Source organism: Pseudophryne corroboree, chromosome 8 (assembly GCF_028390025.1).
Source record: "Pseudophryne corroboree isolate aPseCor3 chromosome 8, aPseCor3.hap2, whole genome shotgun sequence".
Classification (NCBI taxonomy): domain Eukaryota; kingdom Metazoa; phylum Chordata; class Amphibia; order Anura; family Myobatrachidae; genus Pseudophryne; species Pseudophryne corroboree.
This window is the reverse complement of record NC_086451.1, coordinates 489,513,282-489,532,762: the sequence shown is the minus strand read 5'-3', so window position 1 is coordinate 489,532,762 and position 19,481 is coordinate 489,513,282. Positions and strand designations below refer to the sequence as shown.

Below are 19,481 nucleotides of genomic sequence, written 5' to 3'. Positions count from 1 at the left end.
GTGTGGGCCGGGTGACCCCCTCTCATGCTGTGGGTATGTGGGTGGGTGTTTCCTCCATCACCTGGGAGTGTGGGCAGGGTGACCCCCTCTCATGCTCTGGGTATGTGGGTGGGTGTTTCCTCCATCACCTGGGAGTGTGGGCCGGGTGACCCCCTCTCATGCTGTGGGTATGTGGGTGGGTGTTTCCTCCATCACCTGGGAGTGTGGGCAGGGTGACCCCCTCTCATGCTGTGGGTATGTGGGTGGGTGTTTCCTCCATCACCTGGGAGTGTGGGCCGGGTGACCCCCTCTCATGCTGTGGGTATGTGGGTGGGTGTTTCCTCCATCACCTGGGAGTGTGGGCATGGTGACCCCCTCTCATGCTGTGGGTATGTGGGTGGGTGTTTCCTCCATCACCTGGGAGTGTAGGCAGGGTGACCCCCTCTCATGCTGTGGGTATGTGGATGCGTGTTTCCTCCATCACCTGGGAGTGTGGGCAGGGTGACCCCCTCTCATGCTGTGGGTATGTGGGTGGGTGTTTCCTCCATCACCTGGGAGTGTGGGCATGGTGACCCCCTCTCATGCTGTGGGTATGTGGGTGGGTGTTTCCTCCATCACCTGGGAGTGTGGGCAGGGTGACCCCCTCTCATGCTGTGGGTAGGTGGGTGGGTGTTTCCTCCACAGTCACCTGGGAGTGTGGGGTGACACTGAGAAGTAGGAGCGTGTGGATTTATTGCTGTGGTGCCTCCTGACCTGACTGGTTTCCATCCTGCCTCCTCAGGTGAGACGTGCGGCTTTCAGTGCCCCTCGAACTTTGTACCGGTGGCTGAATGTCGGGGGTCTGTGAAGTCTGATACGGATACAGAAGTCTGGCTCATTAAGGCACCATCAGACTTTACTCCGGAGAGGTAAGAGGGGGATTATTCATCACTTCCAGCCCTCAGCATCCAGTACTCAGATTTCCAAGACTGCACATTACACAGGGGTCAGCATGTCCGGCTATAGAGACCCCACTGTACAGCTCATGTATAATAGCTGATCTTCATTGGTCAGTGTTTGTGATTCCAGCATTAAATTCCCCCTATAACCTTTCCTGAAATCTGGTAGAAACAGTCGGCTGGAAGCTTTCGCTCATCACATGTTTTTCCAGTTGTGTAAATTTCCGCAGTTTAGTGTCTCGTCTCTGAAACTAGCGCATAGAGCAAATAAACACGGACATAATAACCACTGCTTATGCGGAACCTCTGGGAACATGGAGGTGATAGTACAGGGCCCCAGTGACTGGTCGTGCTGATGCAGAACCTCTGGGAACATGGAGGTGATAGTACAGGGCTCCAGTGACCGGTCGTGCTGATGCAGAACCTCTGGGAACATGGAGGTGATAGTACAGGGCCCCAGTGACTGGTCGTGCTGATGCAGAACCTCTGGGAACATGGAGGTGATAGTACAGGGGCCTCAGTGACTGGTCATGCTGATGTGGAACCTCTGGGAACATGGAGGTGATAGTACAGGGCCCCATTGACTAGTCGTGCTGATGCGGAACCTCTGGGAACATGGAGGTGATAGTACAGGGCCCCAGTGACTAGTCGTGCTGATGCGGAACCTCTGGGTACATGGAGGTGATAGTACAGGGCCCCAGTGACTGGTCGTGCTGATGTAGAACCTCTGGGAACATGGAGGTGATAGTACAGCCTCAGTGACCGGTCATGCTGATGCAGAACCTCTCTCTAGGTGCTGGCTGCCTAAAGTCCTCCGTGGTTGGTTACAGATGTATGTAAGATCCCTGAACAGGGTTTCCCCTTCTCATACATGGCTGCCAGCACTATATGTGACTGAGCCACTAGATATACAATGACTTATATGAAAGAGGTTCCTGTAACGATGACAGATATAAAGGTATAAGCTGATGATGTCATATACAGACACTACAGGAAGTCTGCTGCGCGTAGGAGAATACATTCCCCCATAATTATGTCGTCAGCAGCAGCTCCTAGATGTGGGTATATGGGTCCCATACATGTGTGGCCTTATTGTATTTGCTATATATCGGCCTCGCTGTGTGTCGGAGACAGCGGCAGGAGTAAGCTGGACACCGCATGCAATGCAGGGGAATTACTGGCCGGCTTTGTTTTACACTGCAAGTCAAACGCTCCCCTCCCAACTATAATTCTCTCTGCTGCACATATGACATCTGCCCCACCGGGGTGCAATATGGTATTACCGAGGTGGAGATTGACCCTCTTACTCCTGCAGTTAGTCTTGCAGGCTTTGTCGCTCTGGGTATGGAAGGGCTCCCGTGAGTTCCATGATCAGAGCCTCATGTTGTAATTACCACAGTGGTGAGATTGCAGGGGGGTATGCACAAGTAGCCTGCAGGTGGAATAGCCTTCTATATGTTAGGTAGCTACTGGTCAGTATACACTGTGTAGTTGTCTAATGTATGTCCACTTCTCTCACCTTACCACCTCCAGCTTCAGCTCTCATCGCCTCCCGCTGTCTGGGTACAAGATGCAGAAGATGAAGGTTAACAGCGTCAAGAAATATTACCACGTCATGTCTTCCCATTGCAGTGATAGCCCTTTCCGGGCCTTGCTCTGCTCTCCGGAGCCCTCTGCGGGGAGCCTGGTTTGTGCCCCACCGTTCCAGGGTATCATCACCCTGGCAGAGGCCCATGGGGACCACACAGCCCTAAACAGCATTCCAGACAGGCCCCCCCTACTCATTCCTCAGGGGCTAAAGCAGAGATATCGCCCATTCGGAGCTACTGCCCCACGAGCCGTCCCGGACAACGTGGGGCAATCTCAGTGGTCGGGTAGTACCAAGAAGAAGAAGAAAGCTAAAAAACGCAAGCAGGAGGGATTGCTACTTATGGACCTGTAGCGTGGGGCTGGGAGAGGGATGGAAATGGAAATAAAGGACAGAAACTTCTTGTGCCGTTACCACACTGCAATACCCAGAGTGTCCACTGTGTGTCGTTATTGTGCTGGGTGTAACAGCAAGGAAACAGTCAGACAAGTGTTTGCCAAATGCAGATCATGTTGTATTGTGGTATAGTATAAATAGATTGCACTCATTTCTACAGCAAGTAACTCGTCAGGAATTGATGAGGATTATCTGCTTTTTTCATGTGACTTCTAGAGAGAGAAATATTTTGTTATATACAGAAATTACTTATAAATGTTGGCGCTTTTTTTTTTTTCTTTTACAACATCTGATATATAAAAATTGTGTGTTGGGGCCCAGCCCCCTGAGATGCCGCAGAGAGGAGGGCTACATTCAATGAGGTCTTAGCCAATGATGTCACTCATCGCCATCATATGTTGCCTTCTTCACCTTCTGAGGATACAGCCTCTGGTGACATCACAGAATTCCCTGATGATATCACTTCCTCTGTTTCTGTGTCTCCATCCTCTGATGATGTTATGCCGTTTTCTTCCAGTACCATATTGCCTATCTCTGAGGTCACAGGGTCATCCAATGGGGTCACTGAGCTGGCCAATGACTCTTCTGCTTGTGGTATCCCATCTGTGCCGGGCAAGGGGCGCCTATTACGGTAACTTCCACTCCTTTCCATGGCTCTCTGCAGCCGCTCCCATCCCCCCTCCTCACCGCGTAGCGCCCGTTGGTATAATATAGCATGCGCCCTCAGCTCCCGAATAGATCGCTGTGTCTCCCGTGTCCGGCGCAGCAGTGCTAGAGAGCGGAGGGACACCTCCAGGAGTGTGGTGGGAGCAGGACTTCCAGCAGTTGAATTTGGGGTAGATGGGGGTGTAGGGGCAAGACGAGGAGCGATCTTGGGATAAGAGCGTAGGATGGGAAGGTAGGAATCTGGGGATGATCGCTTATGATGGCGACATAGGGGTCCCTGGAGTAGAACGATCCGTGGCTACAAAGAAAAGAAATTAAAGTGTCAATTACCAAAACAACTGTCTGAGCTTATTCCACACACAGAGAATCATCAGTGACTCCACATTGCCTGGGCAGGACCCTAACAGGCAGGGCATGTCTGAGAGATATATATTTTCCTCATCTCCCTGTCTCTCACCTGTTCCAGGACAACATTCTGCAGTATGTACACAGGGGTATATGTCACTGGTGCCTGTTCCACTTTCTGAGTGTCATCTGGTGTGCTGTTCTTTGTTGGATGTGGAGTTTCCTCAGAGCTGGTGCTGTCTGAGCTGCTGTCTGTGAGGAGGTACCAGAGGATGCAACTGTTAGTGTTGGAGGAAAAGAGGCAAAGGAAGTAATAAGATGATGGGGGGGGGGGGGTAGTGTAGTGAGTAGTGGAGGATTAGAGATGAGGGTAGATGTTAGCAGTGGTGGATCAGAGATGAGGGTAGATGTCAGCAGTGGAGGATCAGAGATGAGGGTAGATGTTAGCAGTGGAGGATCAGAGATGAGGGTAGATGTTAGCAGTGGTGGATCAGAGATGAGGGTAGATGTTAGCAGTGGAGGCTCAGAGATGAGGGTAGATGTTAGCAGTGGAGGATCAGAGATGAGGGTAGATGTTAGCAGTGGAGGATCAGAGATGAGGGTAGATGTTAGCAGTGGAGGATCAGAGATGAGGGTAGATGTTAGCAGTGGTGGATCAGAGATGAGGGTAGATGTCAGCAGTGAAGGATCAGAGATGAGGGTAGATGTCAGCAGTGGAGGATCAGAGATGAGGGTAGATGTTAGTAGTGTAGGATCAGAGATGAGAGTAGATGCTAGAAGTGGAGGATCAGAGATGAGGGTAGATGTTAGTAGTGGAGGATCAGAGATGAGGGTAGATGTTAGCAGTGGAGGATCTGAGATGAGGGTAGATGTTAGCAGTGGAGGATCAGAGATAAGTGGTATATGTTAGCAGTGGAGGATCAGAGATGAGGGTAGATGTCAGCAGTGGAGGATCAGAGATGAGGGTAGATGTTAGTAGTGTAGGATCAGAGATGAGGGTAGATGTTAGCAGTGAAGGATCAGAGATGAGGGTAGATGTTAGTAGTGGAGGATCAGAGATGAGGGTAGATGTTAGCAGTGGAGGATCAGAGATGAGGGTAGATGCTAGAAGCGGAGGATCAGAGATGATGTTAGTAGTGGAGAAGTAGAGATGAGGGTAGATGTTAGCAGTGGTGGATCAGAGATGAGGGTATATGTTAGCAGTGGTGGATCAGAGATGAGGGTAGATGTTAGCAGTGGAGGATCAGAGATGAGGGTAGATGTTAGCAGTAGAGGCTCAGAGATGAGGGTAGATGTTAGCAGTGGAGGATCGGAGATGAGGGTAGATGTCAGCAGTGGAGGATCAGAGATGAGGGTAGATGTCAGCAGTGGAGGATCAGAGATGAGGGTAGATGTCAGCAGTGGAGGATCAGAGATGAGGGTAGATGTCAGCAGTGGAGGATCAGAGATGAGGGTAGATGTCAGCAGTGGAGGATCAGAGATGAGGGTAGATGTCAGCAGTGGAGGATCAGAGATGAGGGTAGATGTCAGCAGTGGAGGATCAGAGATGAGGGTAGATGTCAGCAGTGGAGGATCAGAGATGAGGGTAGATGTCAGCAGTGGTGGATCAGAGATGAGGGTAGATGTCAGCAGTGGAGGATCAGAGATGAGGGTAGATGTTAGCAGTGGAGGATCAGAGATGAGGGTAGATGCTAGCAGTGGAGGCTCAGAGATGAGGGTAGATGTTAGCAGTGGAGGATCAGAGATGAGGGTAGATGTTAGCAGTGGAGGATCAGAGATGAGGGTAGATGTTAGCAGTGGAGGCTCAGAGATGAGGGTAGATGTCAGCAGTGGAGGATCGGAGATGAGGGTAGATGTCAGCAGTGGAGGATCAGAGATGAGGGTAGATGTCAGCAGTGGAGGATCAGAGATGAGGGTAGATGTCAGCAGTGGAGGATCAGAGATGAGGGTAGATGTCAGCAGTGGAGGATCAGAGATGAGGGTAGATGTCAGCAGTGGAGTGTGACAGGACGATACCGTACGGAAGCACTCGCAGCTTCCGCGTCCCGTTGACTGCGCACAGAATGGAAGGTCAAGCCGCACGAGGCCTGACCACATAGGGGATTCCCGCTTACCGTCAGTAACCGCCTGTTACTGACTCCACCCACTGCGCTGTGGGCGGGTTCTCGCTGCCACCACCAAACTCCTAACCTGCCGTGGCGTTTGGAACCACGGTTCTGCTCTGTATGTGCCGACGCACTGCTTTACCACACCTGTGTGGTGTCGACGAATCCCCACTAGCCACTTGCTAGGCCTCTACCGGTAGCTGGCGGAAGGCGGAGCTTGGAGACGTCAGGTGCTTCCCTGGACAGCCGGAGAACGGGGCTAGGTTTGGCCTAACCCTGTTGGTCACAAGATGAAGCAGTCTTCTTGAGGCAAAGGTGTTTATTGCTCAAATAACCTTTAAAAAGGCTCCTCCCTATTGCTAGGGGCAACAGCATACAATCAAGATGTTTCAGCAGAAGAAGATGTTACAATACACAATCCTATGGGCCAACTGCCCTTCTTTTATCCCTCTCCAAGACCCCTTACCACAGGGGGTAAGCCCGCCCTGGGGTGTACAACCAATCAATGTTTACCCATGAGCTGTGCATGCTCTGGTCTCATGCACACCTAACATTGTCCCCAATGGACAGTGGGGAGTGGTCGGTCTCCTTTGTCTCTCCCATCTGGGAGAGCAGGGTACTCCCACGGTGCCGTTCAGTCTGGCTGGGGGGAGGTTTTCCCTCCTAAACTGACTTCCAGAAACCTGCCCGGGACCCCTTCTCACTGCCTGCAGCCTGGATTTGGGCTCCAGAGCTGGGCAGCCTGGCTCCCCGGTCCAGGTCTCTGGTCCACTACGGCTGATCTCCATGGAGCTCCAAGAAACCACTCAGCTTGTCTTATAGCTAAGCTGCTTCTCTTTCTCCCTGTCCCCATTGGAACTGTGAGGCTGGATGGGAAAGCATTCCGTTTTTAGGGAAAAGGTCTGGGAGAATCCATCAGCCTGCACAGCTATGGATTCCCCCCTCCTGGGACACACAATCAAGTAAGTGCATTTTATCTTTAAATACATTACATTTTAAAATCACACTGTACATTTCCCCTTTTAAATATACACTGAGCCTGTGCCCTGCACAGACTCTACATACTCAGGCACTGCAGTGCCTTCCCTAGCCCTGCAGCCTGGCTGTTAGGGCTCTCTGGGTGCTGGAGGTATGGGGCTGGCTTCCCCCATCCTCCAGCCTGCCTTCCTGCCTCTGGGGTTCCAGGGAGCTGGCTCTCCCTGTCCCCCCATGGTGGCACTAACCAGTGGCCTCGCCGCACGCAGCAGCGCACCCCCCTGTACCTAAGCCCGGCGGCCCGGGCTGGGCTGAGGCGCTGGGAGCAGAGCTCCCGGCCCCCAGCGGCGGCTCTCACAGAGAGCACTGCAGCGGGAGCCGAGCTCCCAGCCGCAGCGCTCACCCTTCTCCCCGGCGTGCACACTCCAGTGCGCCCGGGGCTACACTGACCGCTGCCGGGAGCGGAGCTCCCGGACTCCGGCGGTCAGCGGCTGCCTCCTCTCCCCCGGCGCGCACACACTGCTGAGCGCGCCGGGGGCTGTCCTCCCTGCCGTGGTCTCCGGAGGGGTCCGGGACCACGGCGCATATAAAATACAGCATTTAAACATTTACACATCACGGCGCCTAGCGCCCAACATAATTCAAATTTGGCGCCAAGCGCCCCTTTGTCTTAAAAACTGGCGCCGGGCACTAGGGGTTAACCCCTTCAGTGCCGCAGGCGGCCATTTGCCCCGTGGCTGGGGCTCTCCGGCCACACTCCTCCCCCCCCATTCAAGCGGGTCAACCAGGGACCCATGTCCCAACAATTTGGGTCCTGGTCCCGCAGTCCGTTGGGGTGAAGGGGACGCTACCTGGGGGGTGTAGGCTCTGGCCTAGACAGTTCATCCATAGTGTAGTGGGCCTCTCTTCGTGGGTGCACAATGTTCAAATAGTCCACCTGAAGTCCAAGTTCAAGGCTCCACCACAAAAGTCTGTCCAATTCCCCCAAGGTCGGTTGCAGCCACCTAACAGGTAGGTGGTAAGTCACCACGGTGGGGGGCCGGTTACAAACAAGTGCCACCCACGGTGTCCCAACTGTGGCATACCCCACCTCCCACAATAGCAGTTTTCTGCTCAAACAGGCCACAGGGTGCTCCTGCCCATATGGCTCTTTCTGGCTCGGTACTGCTCCCAGTCCGTGCAGTGGCGCAATAGTTCGTAACACACAGTCCTGGTCAAGAATGTGCGCCATCAGCACTGGAGCGGGTACCCGAGCCTCCTTCAATGACTGGAATGCCAACTCGCAAGCGGGTGCAAAGTCCACTGACTTGGGAATGCCCTTCCTAGCCATCTCTGTCAAGGGGTTCACTACAGGACTAAAGTCAATGACAACATGTCCGTAGGGCCTTACAGGTTCTAAGGTCAGTACCGGTCTGGGTGATGTGGGTCGGGGACAGCCTCTGGTTGCCTCCACCCCCTCTGGGTTGGGCCTACCCCTGTCTCCTCCCACATGGTGCCCCAGGCACTGCACCTCCGTCATTCCTACCTGGCAACTGTCTGCCCTAACTGTCAGACCTGCCCTCCAATCCTCCTCCGTCGACCTATGACTCGGGAAACCTACCCTGTCACCTAGGCCTACTCCTTCCTCCTCGTCCGCTACCTGTGCCACAGGGATGGCGGCCAGACCACCAGCCTCTGGATCCTGTGTGGCATCCACTACAGGGAGGCTGCGTGTCTTCCCCGATCTACTGCGCACAGGCAGGGGACCTGCTATGTCCACAGCAACTTGCTGCAAGGGTTCTCCTATGGGCAGAGGCCCAGAGACAACACAAACGCTGGAGTGCCCCGGCTGCCAACGCATGGCACCAGCCTTACATTTGGTCTGGGTGTCATCCGACATTCCAGACCAGGGTAAGCTCTGTGTCAGGCACTTCAGGGTACGGTCTGTCTCCGGGTTACTGTCCAAAGGGGTTTCGCTGGCAACCGACACCGGTTGCGCCGGAACGTTCCCTGAGGGGACCAGTTGGACACATTCCCTATCTGGTCTATCCCCTCCCACTTTCCTGTCTACCCTGTACCTTAACCCTTCCCGCCCGGTCAAACTTCCTGCCCCAACCCTGTCAAGGCCGCTGCCAGAGTGGCGCCTCATGCCTTTCAGGGATGGGTCAGAGAGTTGAGCCTCCCTAAACTCCTGCCTGCGGCCCTCAATCTCTCCTACATTGGGACACACTACAGGGGGATCTAGGTGGGGACTACTAGGGTCAGTCTGGTAGGGGTCAGTCATGGAAAAGTCAGTGTGGTTTCTCATACTCACCGCCGGAGTTGGCAAACCACTTGGGTCAGGAACATCATTGGGCACCCCCACAGGATCAAACGAGCTGGAACCGACATCCTCTGCGTTGCTAGGGGACGTGGGCATACCAGAGGCAAAAGGCATGCGGGGTCGATGTACTGATCTAGCCGCTGTAATCTTTTCCTCTGGGCTGGTTGATGCTGTGGTTGGCTGTGCTGATGTCAACGGTGGGTTTGGAACTTGACTCCGGGGAATGGCGCCAACAAACATAGTGACGATCCCACCACCCAGATCATTTCCTAGGACCACATCAGTTGGGAGACCATCCATGACGGCAACTTCTCGCAACTCTGGTCCAGCTCCCCAGTCCAGGTAGACTCTTGCCATGGGAACCGCTTTTTCTGTTCCTTCTGCCAGGGTGACCGTGGCAGTGCGACCCTGCAATACTGCAGCAGGATCTATAAGGTGGGGGCTCACCACAGTGATTGAGGCCCCAGAGTCTCTTAGGCCTTCTCCCTGCAGGGGTCCCACGTGGACTGGCTGCAGGTGCCTCCACAGGTTGTGTAGGGGCTGTTTGGCCATGCAGGTGACTCTCTCCGCAGAGTGCACCTGTCTCTCGCCACACTCCATCGGACTGACTGGAGGGGGAACAGTCTCTGTAGGCTCATCTCCTCTCGTCAAACAAGCGATCCGGGCTCCAGCACTCGGATTTGGGGCACGAGTCTGGGGTGCTTGGGATGCAGGACAGTTCATCCTCAGATGTCCGATTTTCCCACAGCCGTAGCACTTCTTCAGTCGTGGCACCGATGATCTCTGATCAGTTGCAGGGACGCTGCGGTGCGGTTGCTGGCCAAGAGCACCCGGGTTGGAAGATGCTTGTCTTTGGGGGTGATGAGCTGAAGAGGGGGGTCCCCTTGGTGGTACAGTCTGTTGGAGCTGGCTGCTGGCGGGGCGCTTCTGCCCCCGTGGCCGAATTGCCACATATTTGTCGGCTAATTGGGCAGCCATTTTTAAGCTGGGTGGCTCCCGATCTAGCACCCACTCCTTCACTTCTTGGGCGCACCTGCGGTAGAACTGCTCCCTGCAGATCAGGTCGATCAGTGCGTCCCATGTAGTGGCTTCCGAATCCTTCACCCACTTCACCACGTACTGCCGCAGCTGGGTGGCGAACTGCTCATGGGTGCTGCTAGGATTCTTGGGCAAGTCTCTGAACTTCTTCCTGTAAGACTCGGGAGTGATGAAGAATCGCTGGAGGAGGGCCTTCTCGACTTCGTCGTAGTTCCCACAGTCCTCCGTCGCCACTCCTCGATAGGCCTCCAAGGCCTCTCCATGCAGAGTGGGCACAAGGTGTCTCACCCACTTTGACTTGGGTAGATCATGTAATTTGCAAGTCCTTTCAAAAACTTGTAAATGTCCATCAATGTCCCCATCACTGTCTGCAAACTTGGCAAACTGAATACGTCCTGATCTGTGTACAACAGCTGACAACGGCTCCCGGGGTACCACGGCCTGTGGTGCCCGCTCATCACGCCACATCTGGATGATGATCAAGCGCTCTTGCTCCGTTGCCCTTTCCCCCAATTCCGCTAGCCGATCTGCTAGGGTATCCGGGCCGCCCCCCCTGGGACGTTGGGATCCTGGCCCTGCTAGGGATTGCTGGGAAACATTGCTGCTGTGAGAGAGGGAGGGACTTGTGGTTCTCACCGGTTCCTTACGAAGGTCCACTGTTGGGCCGTCCTCTGCGATGCTGACGCCGTCAGTGCTTTCCACCTCCGCCCGATGAGACTCCTCCCAGCTCCTGAGCGCCGCCTGCATGACGCTCCTGGACGCGTTGGAAGGGATTTCCACACCCTTCCCCTGGCATACGATCTCCAGATCCTCCTTGGACATTCCGCTGAATTCCGCCATCTTGTGCGTTCTCCTGCGCTGCAGTTACTCCTCTCCTGAGTAACTCGGCTTCTCCAATCGGGTGATGAAAAGCCGCCTGGGATTATCCCACCACTATGCCACCAATTTCTGTGACAGGACGATACCGTACGGAAGCACTCGCAGCTTCCGCGTCCCGTTGACTGCGCACAGAATGGAAGGTCAAGCCGCACGAGGCCTGACCACATAGGGGATTCCCGCTTACCGTCAGTAACCGCCTGTTACTGACTCCACCCACTGCGCTGTGGGCGGGTTCTCGCTGCCACCACCAAACTCCTAACCTGCCGTGGCGTTTGGAACCACGGTTCTGCTCTGTATGTGCCGACGCACTGCTTTACCACACCTGTGTGGTGTCGACGAATCCCCACTAGCCACTTGCTAGGCCTCTACCGGTAGCTGGCGGAAGGCGGAGCTTGGAGACGTCAGGTGCTTCCCTGGACAGCCGGAGAACGGGGCTAGGTTTGGCCTAACCCTGTTGGTCACAAGATGAAGCAGTCTTCTTGAGGCAAAGGTGTTTATTGCTCAAATAACCTTTAAAAAGGCTCCTCCCTATTGCTAGGGGCAACAGCATACAATCAAGATGTTTCAGCAGAAGAAGATGTTACAATACACAATCCTATGGGCCAACTGCCCTTCTTTTATCCCTCTCCAAGACCCCTTACCACAGGGGGTAAGCCCGCCCTGGGGTGTACAACCAATCAATGTTTACCCATGAGCTGTGCATGCTCTGGTCTCATGCACACCTAACATTGTCCCCAATGGACAGTGGGGAGTGGTCGGTCTCCTTTGTCTCTCCCATCTGGGAGAGCAGGGTACTCCCACGGTGCCGTTCAGTCTGGCTGGGGGGAGGTTTTCCCTCCTAAACTGACTTCCAGAAACCTGCCCGGGACCCCTTCTCACTGCCTGCAGCCTGGATTTGGGCTCCAGAGCTGGGCAGCCTGGCTCCCCGGTCCAGGTCTCTGGTCCACTACGGCTGATCTCCATGGAGCTCCAAGAAACCACTCAGCTTGTCTTATAGCTAAGCTGCTTCTCTTTCTCCCTGTCCCCATTGGAACTGTGAGGCTGGATGGGAAAGCATTCCGTTTTTAGGGAAAAGGTCTGGGAGAATCCATCAGCCTGCACAGCTATGGATTCCCCCCTCCTGGGACACACAATCAAGTAAGTGCATTTTATCTTTAAATACATTACATTTTAAAATCACACTGTACATTTCCCCTTTTAAATATACACTGAGCCTGTGCCCTGCACAGACTCTACATACTCAGGCACTGCAGTGCCTTCCCTAGCCCTGCAGCCTGGCTGTTAGGGCTCTCTGGGTGCTGGAGGTATGGGGCTGGCTTCCCCCATCCTCCAGCCTGCCTTCCTGCCTCTGGGGTTCCAGGGAGCTGGCTCTCCCTGTCCCCCCATGGTGGCACTAACCAGTGGCCTCGCCGCACGCAGCAGCGCACCCCCCTGTACCTAAGCCCGGCGGCCCGGGCTGGGCTGAGGCGCTGGGAGCAGAGCTCCCGGCCCCCAGCGGCGGCTCTCACAGAGAGCACTGCAGCGGGAGCCGAGCTCCCAGCCGCAGCGCTCACCCTTCTCCCCGGCGTGCACACTCCAGTGCGCCCGGGGCTACACTGACCGCTGCCGGGAGCGGAGCTCCCGGACTCCGGCGGTCAGCGGCTGCCTCCTCTCCCCCGGCGCGCACACACTGCTGAGCGCGCCGGGGGCTGTCCTCCCTGCCGTGGTCTCCGGAGGGGTCCGGGACCACGGCGCATATAAAATACAGCATTTAAACATTTACACATCACGGCGCCTAGCGCCCAACATAATTCAAATTTGGCGCCAAGCGCCCCTTTGTCTTAAAAACTGGCGCCGGGCACTAGGGGTTAACCCCTTCAGTGCCGCAGGCGGCCATTTGCCCCGTGGCTGGGGCTCTCCGGCCACATGGAGGATCAGAGATGAGGGTAGATGTCAGCAGTGGTGGATCAGAGATGAGGGTATATGTTAGCAGTGGTGGATCAGAGATGAGGGTATATGTTAGCAGTGGAGGATCAGAGATAAGTGGTATATGTTAGCAGTGGAGGATCAGAGATGAGGGTAGATGTCAGCAGTGGAGGATCAGAGATGAGGGTAGATGTTACTAGTGGAGGATCAGAGGTTGAGGGTAGATGTTAGCAGTGGAGGATCAGAGATGAGGGTAGATGTTAGCAGTGGAGGATCAGAGATGAGGGTAGATGTTAGCAGTGGAGGATCAGAGATGAGGGTAGATGTTAGCAGTGGAGGAGTAGAGATGAGGGTAGATGTTAGCAGTGAATGGTCAGAGATGAGGGTAGATGTTAGCAGTGGAGGAGTAGAGATGAGGGTAGATGTTAGCAGTGGAGGATCAGAGATGAGGGTAGATGTTAGCAGTTGAGGATCAGAGATGAGGGTAGATGTTAGCAGTGGAGGAGTAGAGATGAGGGTAGATGTTAGCAGTGGATGATCAGAGATGAGGGTAGATGTTAGCAGTGGAGGATCAGAGATGAGGGTAGATGTTAGAAGTGGAGGATCAGAGATGAGGGTAGATGTTAGCAGTTGAGGATCAGAGATGAGGGTAGATGTTAGCAGTGGAGGAGTAGAGATGAGGGTAGATGTTAGCAGTGGAGGATCAGAGATGAGGGTAGATGTTAGCAGTGGAGGATCAGAGATGAGGGTAGATGTTAGCAGTGGAGGATCAGAGATGAGGGTAGATGTTAGCAGTGGAGGATCAGAGATGAGGGTAGATGTTAGCAGTGGAGGATCAGAGATGAGGGTAGATGTTAGAAGTGAAGGACCAGAGATGAGGGTAGATGTTAGCAGTTGAGGATCAGAGATGAGGGTAGATGTTAGCAGTGGAGGAGTAGAGATGAGGGTAGATGTTAGCAGTGGAGGATCAGAGATGAGGGTAGATGTTAGCAGTTGAGGATCAGAGATGAGGGTAGATGTTAGCAGTGGAGGAGTAGAGATGAGGGTAGATGTTAGCAGTGGAGGAGTAGAGATGAGGGTAGATGTTAGCAGTGGATGATCAGAGATGAGGGTAGATGTTAGCAGTGGAGGATCAGAGATGAGGGTAGATGTTAGCAGTGGAGGATCAGAGATGAGGGTAGATGTTAGCAGTGGAGGATCAGAGATGAGGGTAGATGTTACTAGTGGAGGATCAGAGATGAGGGTAGATGTTACTAGTGGAGGATTAGTGATTGTATATAATGGGGATGTTAGTGTAGATGTTGTTTATAGTATAGGATTAGAGATATGAGATAGAAACATAGAGATTCATGGCAAATAAGAACCACTTGGCCCATCTAGTCTGCCCATGTACATGCGCACACACACACACACACACACTAGGCATGAGGCAATTAACCTACTAGGATGCAGACGCTATGAGACACTGTTGACCAGATTCTGGAACTGGGGCTGATACCTGAACCGGAAGAGCGACTGGCGAGGACGGAGCACGCGCTGTAAGGAGCAGGCAGCAGAGGAGCGCGGTTAGAGCGCTACTGCTCCGTGCAGGTGAAACGCTGAACCGCTGAGTCAGAGGATGAGAAAAGCCAAAGCAGAATTTTGCCGGACAGGAGGACTGTATGCGCGCTGATTGTCATGGAGCAGTGGGAGCCCAGGCAGAGTGCTGCTGCTCCGTTCCAGTACCTTGCCCCGAGACAGCGCCTGGCACACTGCATTAGAGTGTCTGGCAGGTGCATTCTGCAGGTGTATGACGGTGTAAGGAAGTTAGCAGGTGCAGGTCATTGGAGAGAACATTAGGAGCAGATCCAATATGTGCATCACAGCAGAATGGGCATCGTATCAGGCATCAGTGCAAGATTCAACACCTACAGGGCTTCTGGTTCTTGGAGGAGGTCGCTAGCTATGTGTGTGTCATCTAGTGCTGTGTGAGAAGTTCTTGACACACGTCCAGACACGCAAGTATCATCTTCATTATTTACGGGTGCTCATAAGCATAGGTTCATTTGTATTTGTGTCTGTTTTTCTATAGCTCTTGGTAAATTGGATTGCATTTCCTTAAGCGGTTTTGTAGAGGTTGACAAGTCTCTGTACAAGAGGGGACTTACACTTATATTACACTTATAACAAAGAAGCAGGACCCCACCTTAGGTCAAAGGGACTTTAATCCAAACAGAATGAGCGGGAGCAGGACTGACTGTCTCACACAGTGCATATCTTGCTAGATGTATGCACACTTGGAGCAAATGTTCCCGGGTGAGAACCTCTGCACAAGATGTGAGCAAATGGTCTCCTTGGGAGCCCAGGTAACTGATCTAAGGCAGACCATTGCAACACTGAGGGAGATTGCCAATCTCGAACATAGTTTGCAGCTCACCATGGAGGCATTAGGGGAGCAGGGAGAAGCAGAAATAGAGGAGGATGGACAGGTAGGCAGTTGGGTTACAGTTAAAAGGAGAAGAAGAAAGAGGCAGGCCAGTTCGGGGCTGACCAATCCCAGCAGAGTCACCCGATTGGACAAAGATACCGGGGATGGCAGTGCAGAAATGGTGGAGCTTGATGAGATCATTTCCCCTAGCAACGAGAGGAATGGTCCCTCTGGCACAGAGAGGACAGTTGTATCTGAGGTACCCAGCCAGATTGTGGTGGTAGGGGACTCAATTATCAGTAAGGCAGATAGAGTAATCTGCTACCGGGACCGTGATCATCATACATTATGTTGTCTTTCGGGTGCTCAGGTACAACATGTTGCGGACTGGGTAGACAGATTGTTGGGAGGGGCTGGGAATGACCCGGCAGTCTTGGTGCACATCGTCATAAACGACCAACTTAGAGGTAGATGGGACGTCCTTAAAAATCTAGTCCATAAACTTAAGGCAGGGACATCTAAGGTAATATTTCTCTGAAATATTACCAGTGCCACGCGCTGGTCCAGGGAGGCAGAAGGAGATTAGGGAGGTAAATGTGTGGCTTAGAGACTGGTGTAGGAAGGAGGGATTTGACTTTTTGGAACACTGGGCGGACTTCTTGGTCAGGCGCCATCTTTATTGTCATGATGGTTTGCACCTGAATGAGGAGAGGACTGCGGTGGTTGAGGGAAGAATGGTTAGAAGGTTGGAGGAGATTTTAAACTATATGTCTGGGGGGAGGGAATAGCTAGAAATTATGGGATGCTCAGTGAGAAAAGTATTAAGGGTTGTATTAAGAACAATGGGGGGGGAGGGGGGAGGACAGCCAATAATGGTAAACCAAGTAATCAACAAACCAGAAAAAAATATATCAAAGCGAGAATATACAGAAGAAGGTTTTACTAACCTAAAATGCATGTTGGCAAACGCAAGAAGCCGGTCAGGCAAAAGGGGGAATTGGGTGTGTTAGCAATGAGCGAGCAGTGTGATGTTATAGGTATTACTGAAACATGGTGGGATGATCCTCCTGACTGGGCAGTTAACTTAGAAGGCTATACCCTCTTCAGGAGAGACAGGGCTAACAAGAGGGGAGGAGGAGTATGTCTCTACGTCAGGCCTTTATTAAAACCTTATTTAAAGGAAATTATTTCTGAGGGTACAGGGGATAACATAGTCACCCGATATGGGGGGTGATTCCGAGTTGTTCGCTCGCTAGCTGCTTTTAGCAGCATTGCACACGCTAGGCCGCCGCCTACTGGGAGTGTATCATAGCATAGGAGAATTGCGAACGAAAGATTCGCTAATTTTCTCGGAACGATTACCCCGCAGTTTCTGAGTAGCTCCAGACTTACTCTGCCATTGCGACCAGCTCAGTCCTTTTCGTTCCTGGTTTGACGTTACAAACACACCCAGCGTTCGCCCAGACACTCCCCCGTTTCTCCAGCCACTCCCGCGTTTTTCCCTGGCACACCTGCGTTTTTCCGCAAACGCCGTGAAAACGCTGAGTATCCGCCCAGAAACACCCACTTCCTGTCAATCACACTACGATCACTTCAACGTTGAAATTTCTTCGTTCTGCCGTGAGTAAATCTACTAAGTTTTGAGCTAAAATACTTAGCGCATGCGCACTGCGTACCATGCGCATGCACATTTTCGCATTAATCGCTCCGTTGCAAACATCGTCAACGAGCGAACAACTCGGAATGACCCCCATTGTGTGACTGAGGAAGAGCAGCTCTTACAGCAAATAGAAAAGGCTGCCGGAATGGGGGAAGTGTTCGTTATGGGGGTTTTCAATCATCCTGACATAAAGTGGATACACGAGTCATGTGATACAGCTAGGGGTAATAGGGTTTTACCCATAATAAAAGATCACTGCTTGTTCCAAGTATTTGAGGAACCAACTAGAAATAGAAATATACTGGACCAAGTAATAACCAATAATGTGGGGGCGATGTAAAATATCAAGGTAAGGGAGACATTGGGTAACAGTGATCAAGTCCATGGTCTCATTCCAAATAAGGGGGTAATTCAGACCTGAGCGCTAGGGTGCGTTTTTTGCATCCCTGCGATCAGGTAGTCGCCGACCTACAGGAGAAGGGTATTGTGTGTGTGCAGGTGTGCGTTCGCTTTTGCTGGATGTTTGTGCAGTCTCTGCGCAGCCCAGGACTTACTCAGCCGCTGCAATGATCAGGGCCGGAGCTGACGTCAAAAACCCTCCCTCAAAACGCCGGGTCCTCCCTGCATTTTTCCGGACACTCCCTGGAAACGGTCAGTTGCCACCCACAAACACCCTCTTCCTGTCAATCACCTTGCGATCGCCGGTGCGTTCAGAATTTTCGCACCATCCTGTCGCTGACTGGCAATTCCCGTTGCTGCGGCCCATCTCGCCTGCACAGTGCGGTGCATACGCATGCGCAGATCAGACCTGATCGCAGGCTGTGAGATAACGCAGCCTAGCGATCAGGTTTGAATCGGCCCATAAGTTTCCAAAACCAGCAATGTAAAAGCGCGACTAAGACTTTTAATTTTAGACAGGCAAATTTTACCACGCTTAAGAATGCTATAAAGGACGTAGGTTGGGACACATTGTTTAAGGGTAAGAACACTGTTGAAATGTGGAATGATTTTAAAATGTTGCTAGAAAAATATACGCGTGAGTTCAATACCCATGGACAGCAAAGGCAAGAGTACAAAGTATAAACCGATGTGGCTTAACAAGAAGGCAAGGGTAGAAATGGAAAACGAGGCGTGCTTTCAAAGTGTTCAAGTCAGATGGGAATGAGGGGTCATTTCTCTACTATAATGAATGTAATAATGTAAAAAGGAAATCAGAACTGCTAAAATAGATAATGAAAAGCAAATCGCAAAGGAAAGCAGAACAAACCCAAAAAAGTTCTTAAAGTACATCAAAGAAAAGGCTGAAAAAGGAAAATATAGGACTAGTAAAAAGTGAGTTGGGGTTCTGATTATTGACGACTTGGAAAAAGAAAAATTTAATGAATTTTTTATGTCGGTCTTTACTACAGAGGACCAAATGGTGGGAATACTATATAATAACGTAAATGGTAATGCCCCATCACCCAATACTCGGTTGAGCGTAGAAGTAGTCCGTGAGAGACAACAAAATTAAGATTAATAAATCTCCTGGCCCGGATAGATTTCACCCTAGAGTTTTAATGGAGCCAATCTCAGAAACAGCAAAGCCTCTATACTTAATCTTCAATGATTCAATTACATCAGGATTGGTACCGAGGGACTGGCGAATAGCAGATGTAGTGCCATTATTTATAAAGGGAAGCAAAACTCATCCTGGAAATTATAGACCGGTAAGTCTGACATCTATAGTGCGGAAAATATTAGAAGGTATATTAAGGGAAAGCATTCAGGAGTACTTGGGGTCCTGCAAGATTATTACTAAGATCTTGTCAAACAAACCTAATTAGCTTGGGAAACGCAGTGGATGTGCTATTTTTACATTTTGCTAAAGCCTTTGACTTTGTGCTGCACATGAGGTTGATACATAAACTAAGAGAGCTCGGTATGGGAAACACAATTTGTACTTGGGTTAAAAATTGGTTGGAAAATGGAGAGCATAGAGTTGTGGTCAATGGTAAGTAGTCCAACTGGGCTAAAGTATTAAGTGGTGACCCTCTTAGGGCCATGGTGGGAATCGAACCCATGACCCAGTGCTAAACCATTATACCATAAAGTGATGATGGTGGTAGTGTAGATGTTAGTAGTTGAGGATTAGAGATAGGAGATGGTGAGGGTAGTAGTGTTGGTGTTAGTGAAGGATTAGAGAGAGGACAAATGAGGGTAGCATTGCAGATGTTCATTGAGTATTAGAGATAGAAGATGGTGAGGGTGGTAGTGTAGCTGTTAGTAGTGGGCAATTAGAGATAAATGATGAAGATA

The 19,481-nt window shown here is 52.0% G+C and overlaps 3 protein-coding genes across 6 annotated transcripts in view; 2 read left to right on the top strand and 1 right to left on the bottom strand.

Moving 5' to 3' along the window:
* Positions 1-2,931, top strand: part of LOC134949691 (DNA-directed RNA polymerase I subunit RPA34-like) — a 31,820-nt gene extending 28,889 nt beyond the window's left edge. For all 3 annotated transcript variants that reach the window (XR_010183189.1, XM_063938446.1, XM_063938447.1), the window contains exons 2-3: positions 761-887; positions 2,451-2,931. Coding sequence is in view for 2 of the 3 variants with exons in the window: in XM_063938446.1 (XP_063794516.1) it covers positions 761-887; positions 2,451-2,859 (536 nt within the window). In the remaining variant the exon portion in view is untranslated. The remainder of the gene's footprint in view (positions 1-760; positions 888-2,450) is intronic.
* An 83-nt stretch (positions 2,932-3,014) lies between these two features.
* Positions 3,015-19,481, bottom strand: part of LOC134949688 (uncharacterized) — a 75,031-nt gene continuing 58,564 nt past the window's right edge. Inside the window, exons 4-5 of one of the 2 annotated variants that reach the window (XM_063938444.1) lie at positions 4,025-4,164; positions 3,015-3,865 (exon numbers count right to left, since the gene is read on the bottom strand). In XM_063938444.1, coding sequence (XP_063794514.1) covers positions 3,293-3,865; positions 4,025-4,164 — 713 coding nt within the window. In that variant the 3' untranslated portion in view covers positions 3,015-3,292. The remainder of the gene's footprint in view (positions 3,866-4,024; positions 4,165-19,481) is intronic. The other variant, XM_063938443.1, reaches the window with a different exon arrangement.
* The window catches only part of LOC134949690 (uncharacterized), a 181,469-nt gene continuing 177,216 nt past the window's right edge, over positions 15,229-19,481 (top strand). The window contains exon 1 of the mRNA XM_063938445.1: positions 15,229-15,782. Coding sequence (XP_063794515.1) covers positions 15,381-15,782 — 402 coding nt within the window. The 5' untranslated portion in view covers positions 15,229-15,380. The remainder of the gene's footprint in view (positions 15,783-19,481) is intronic.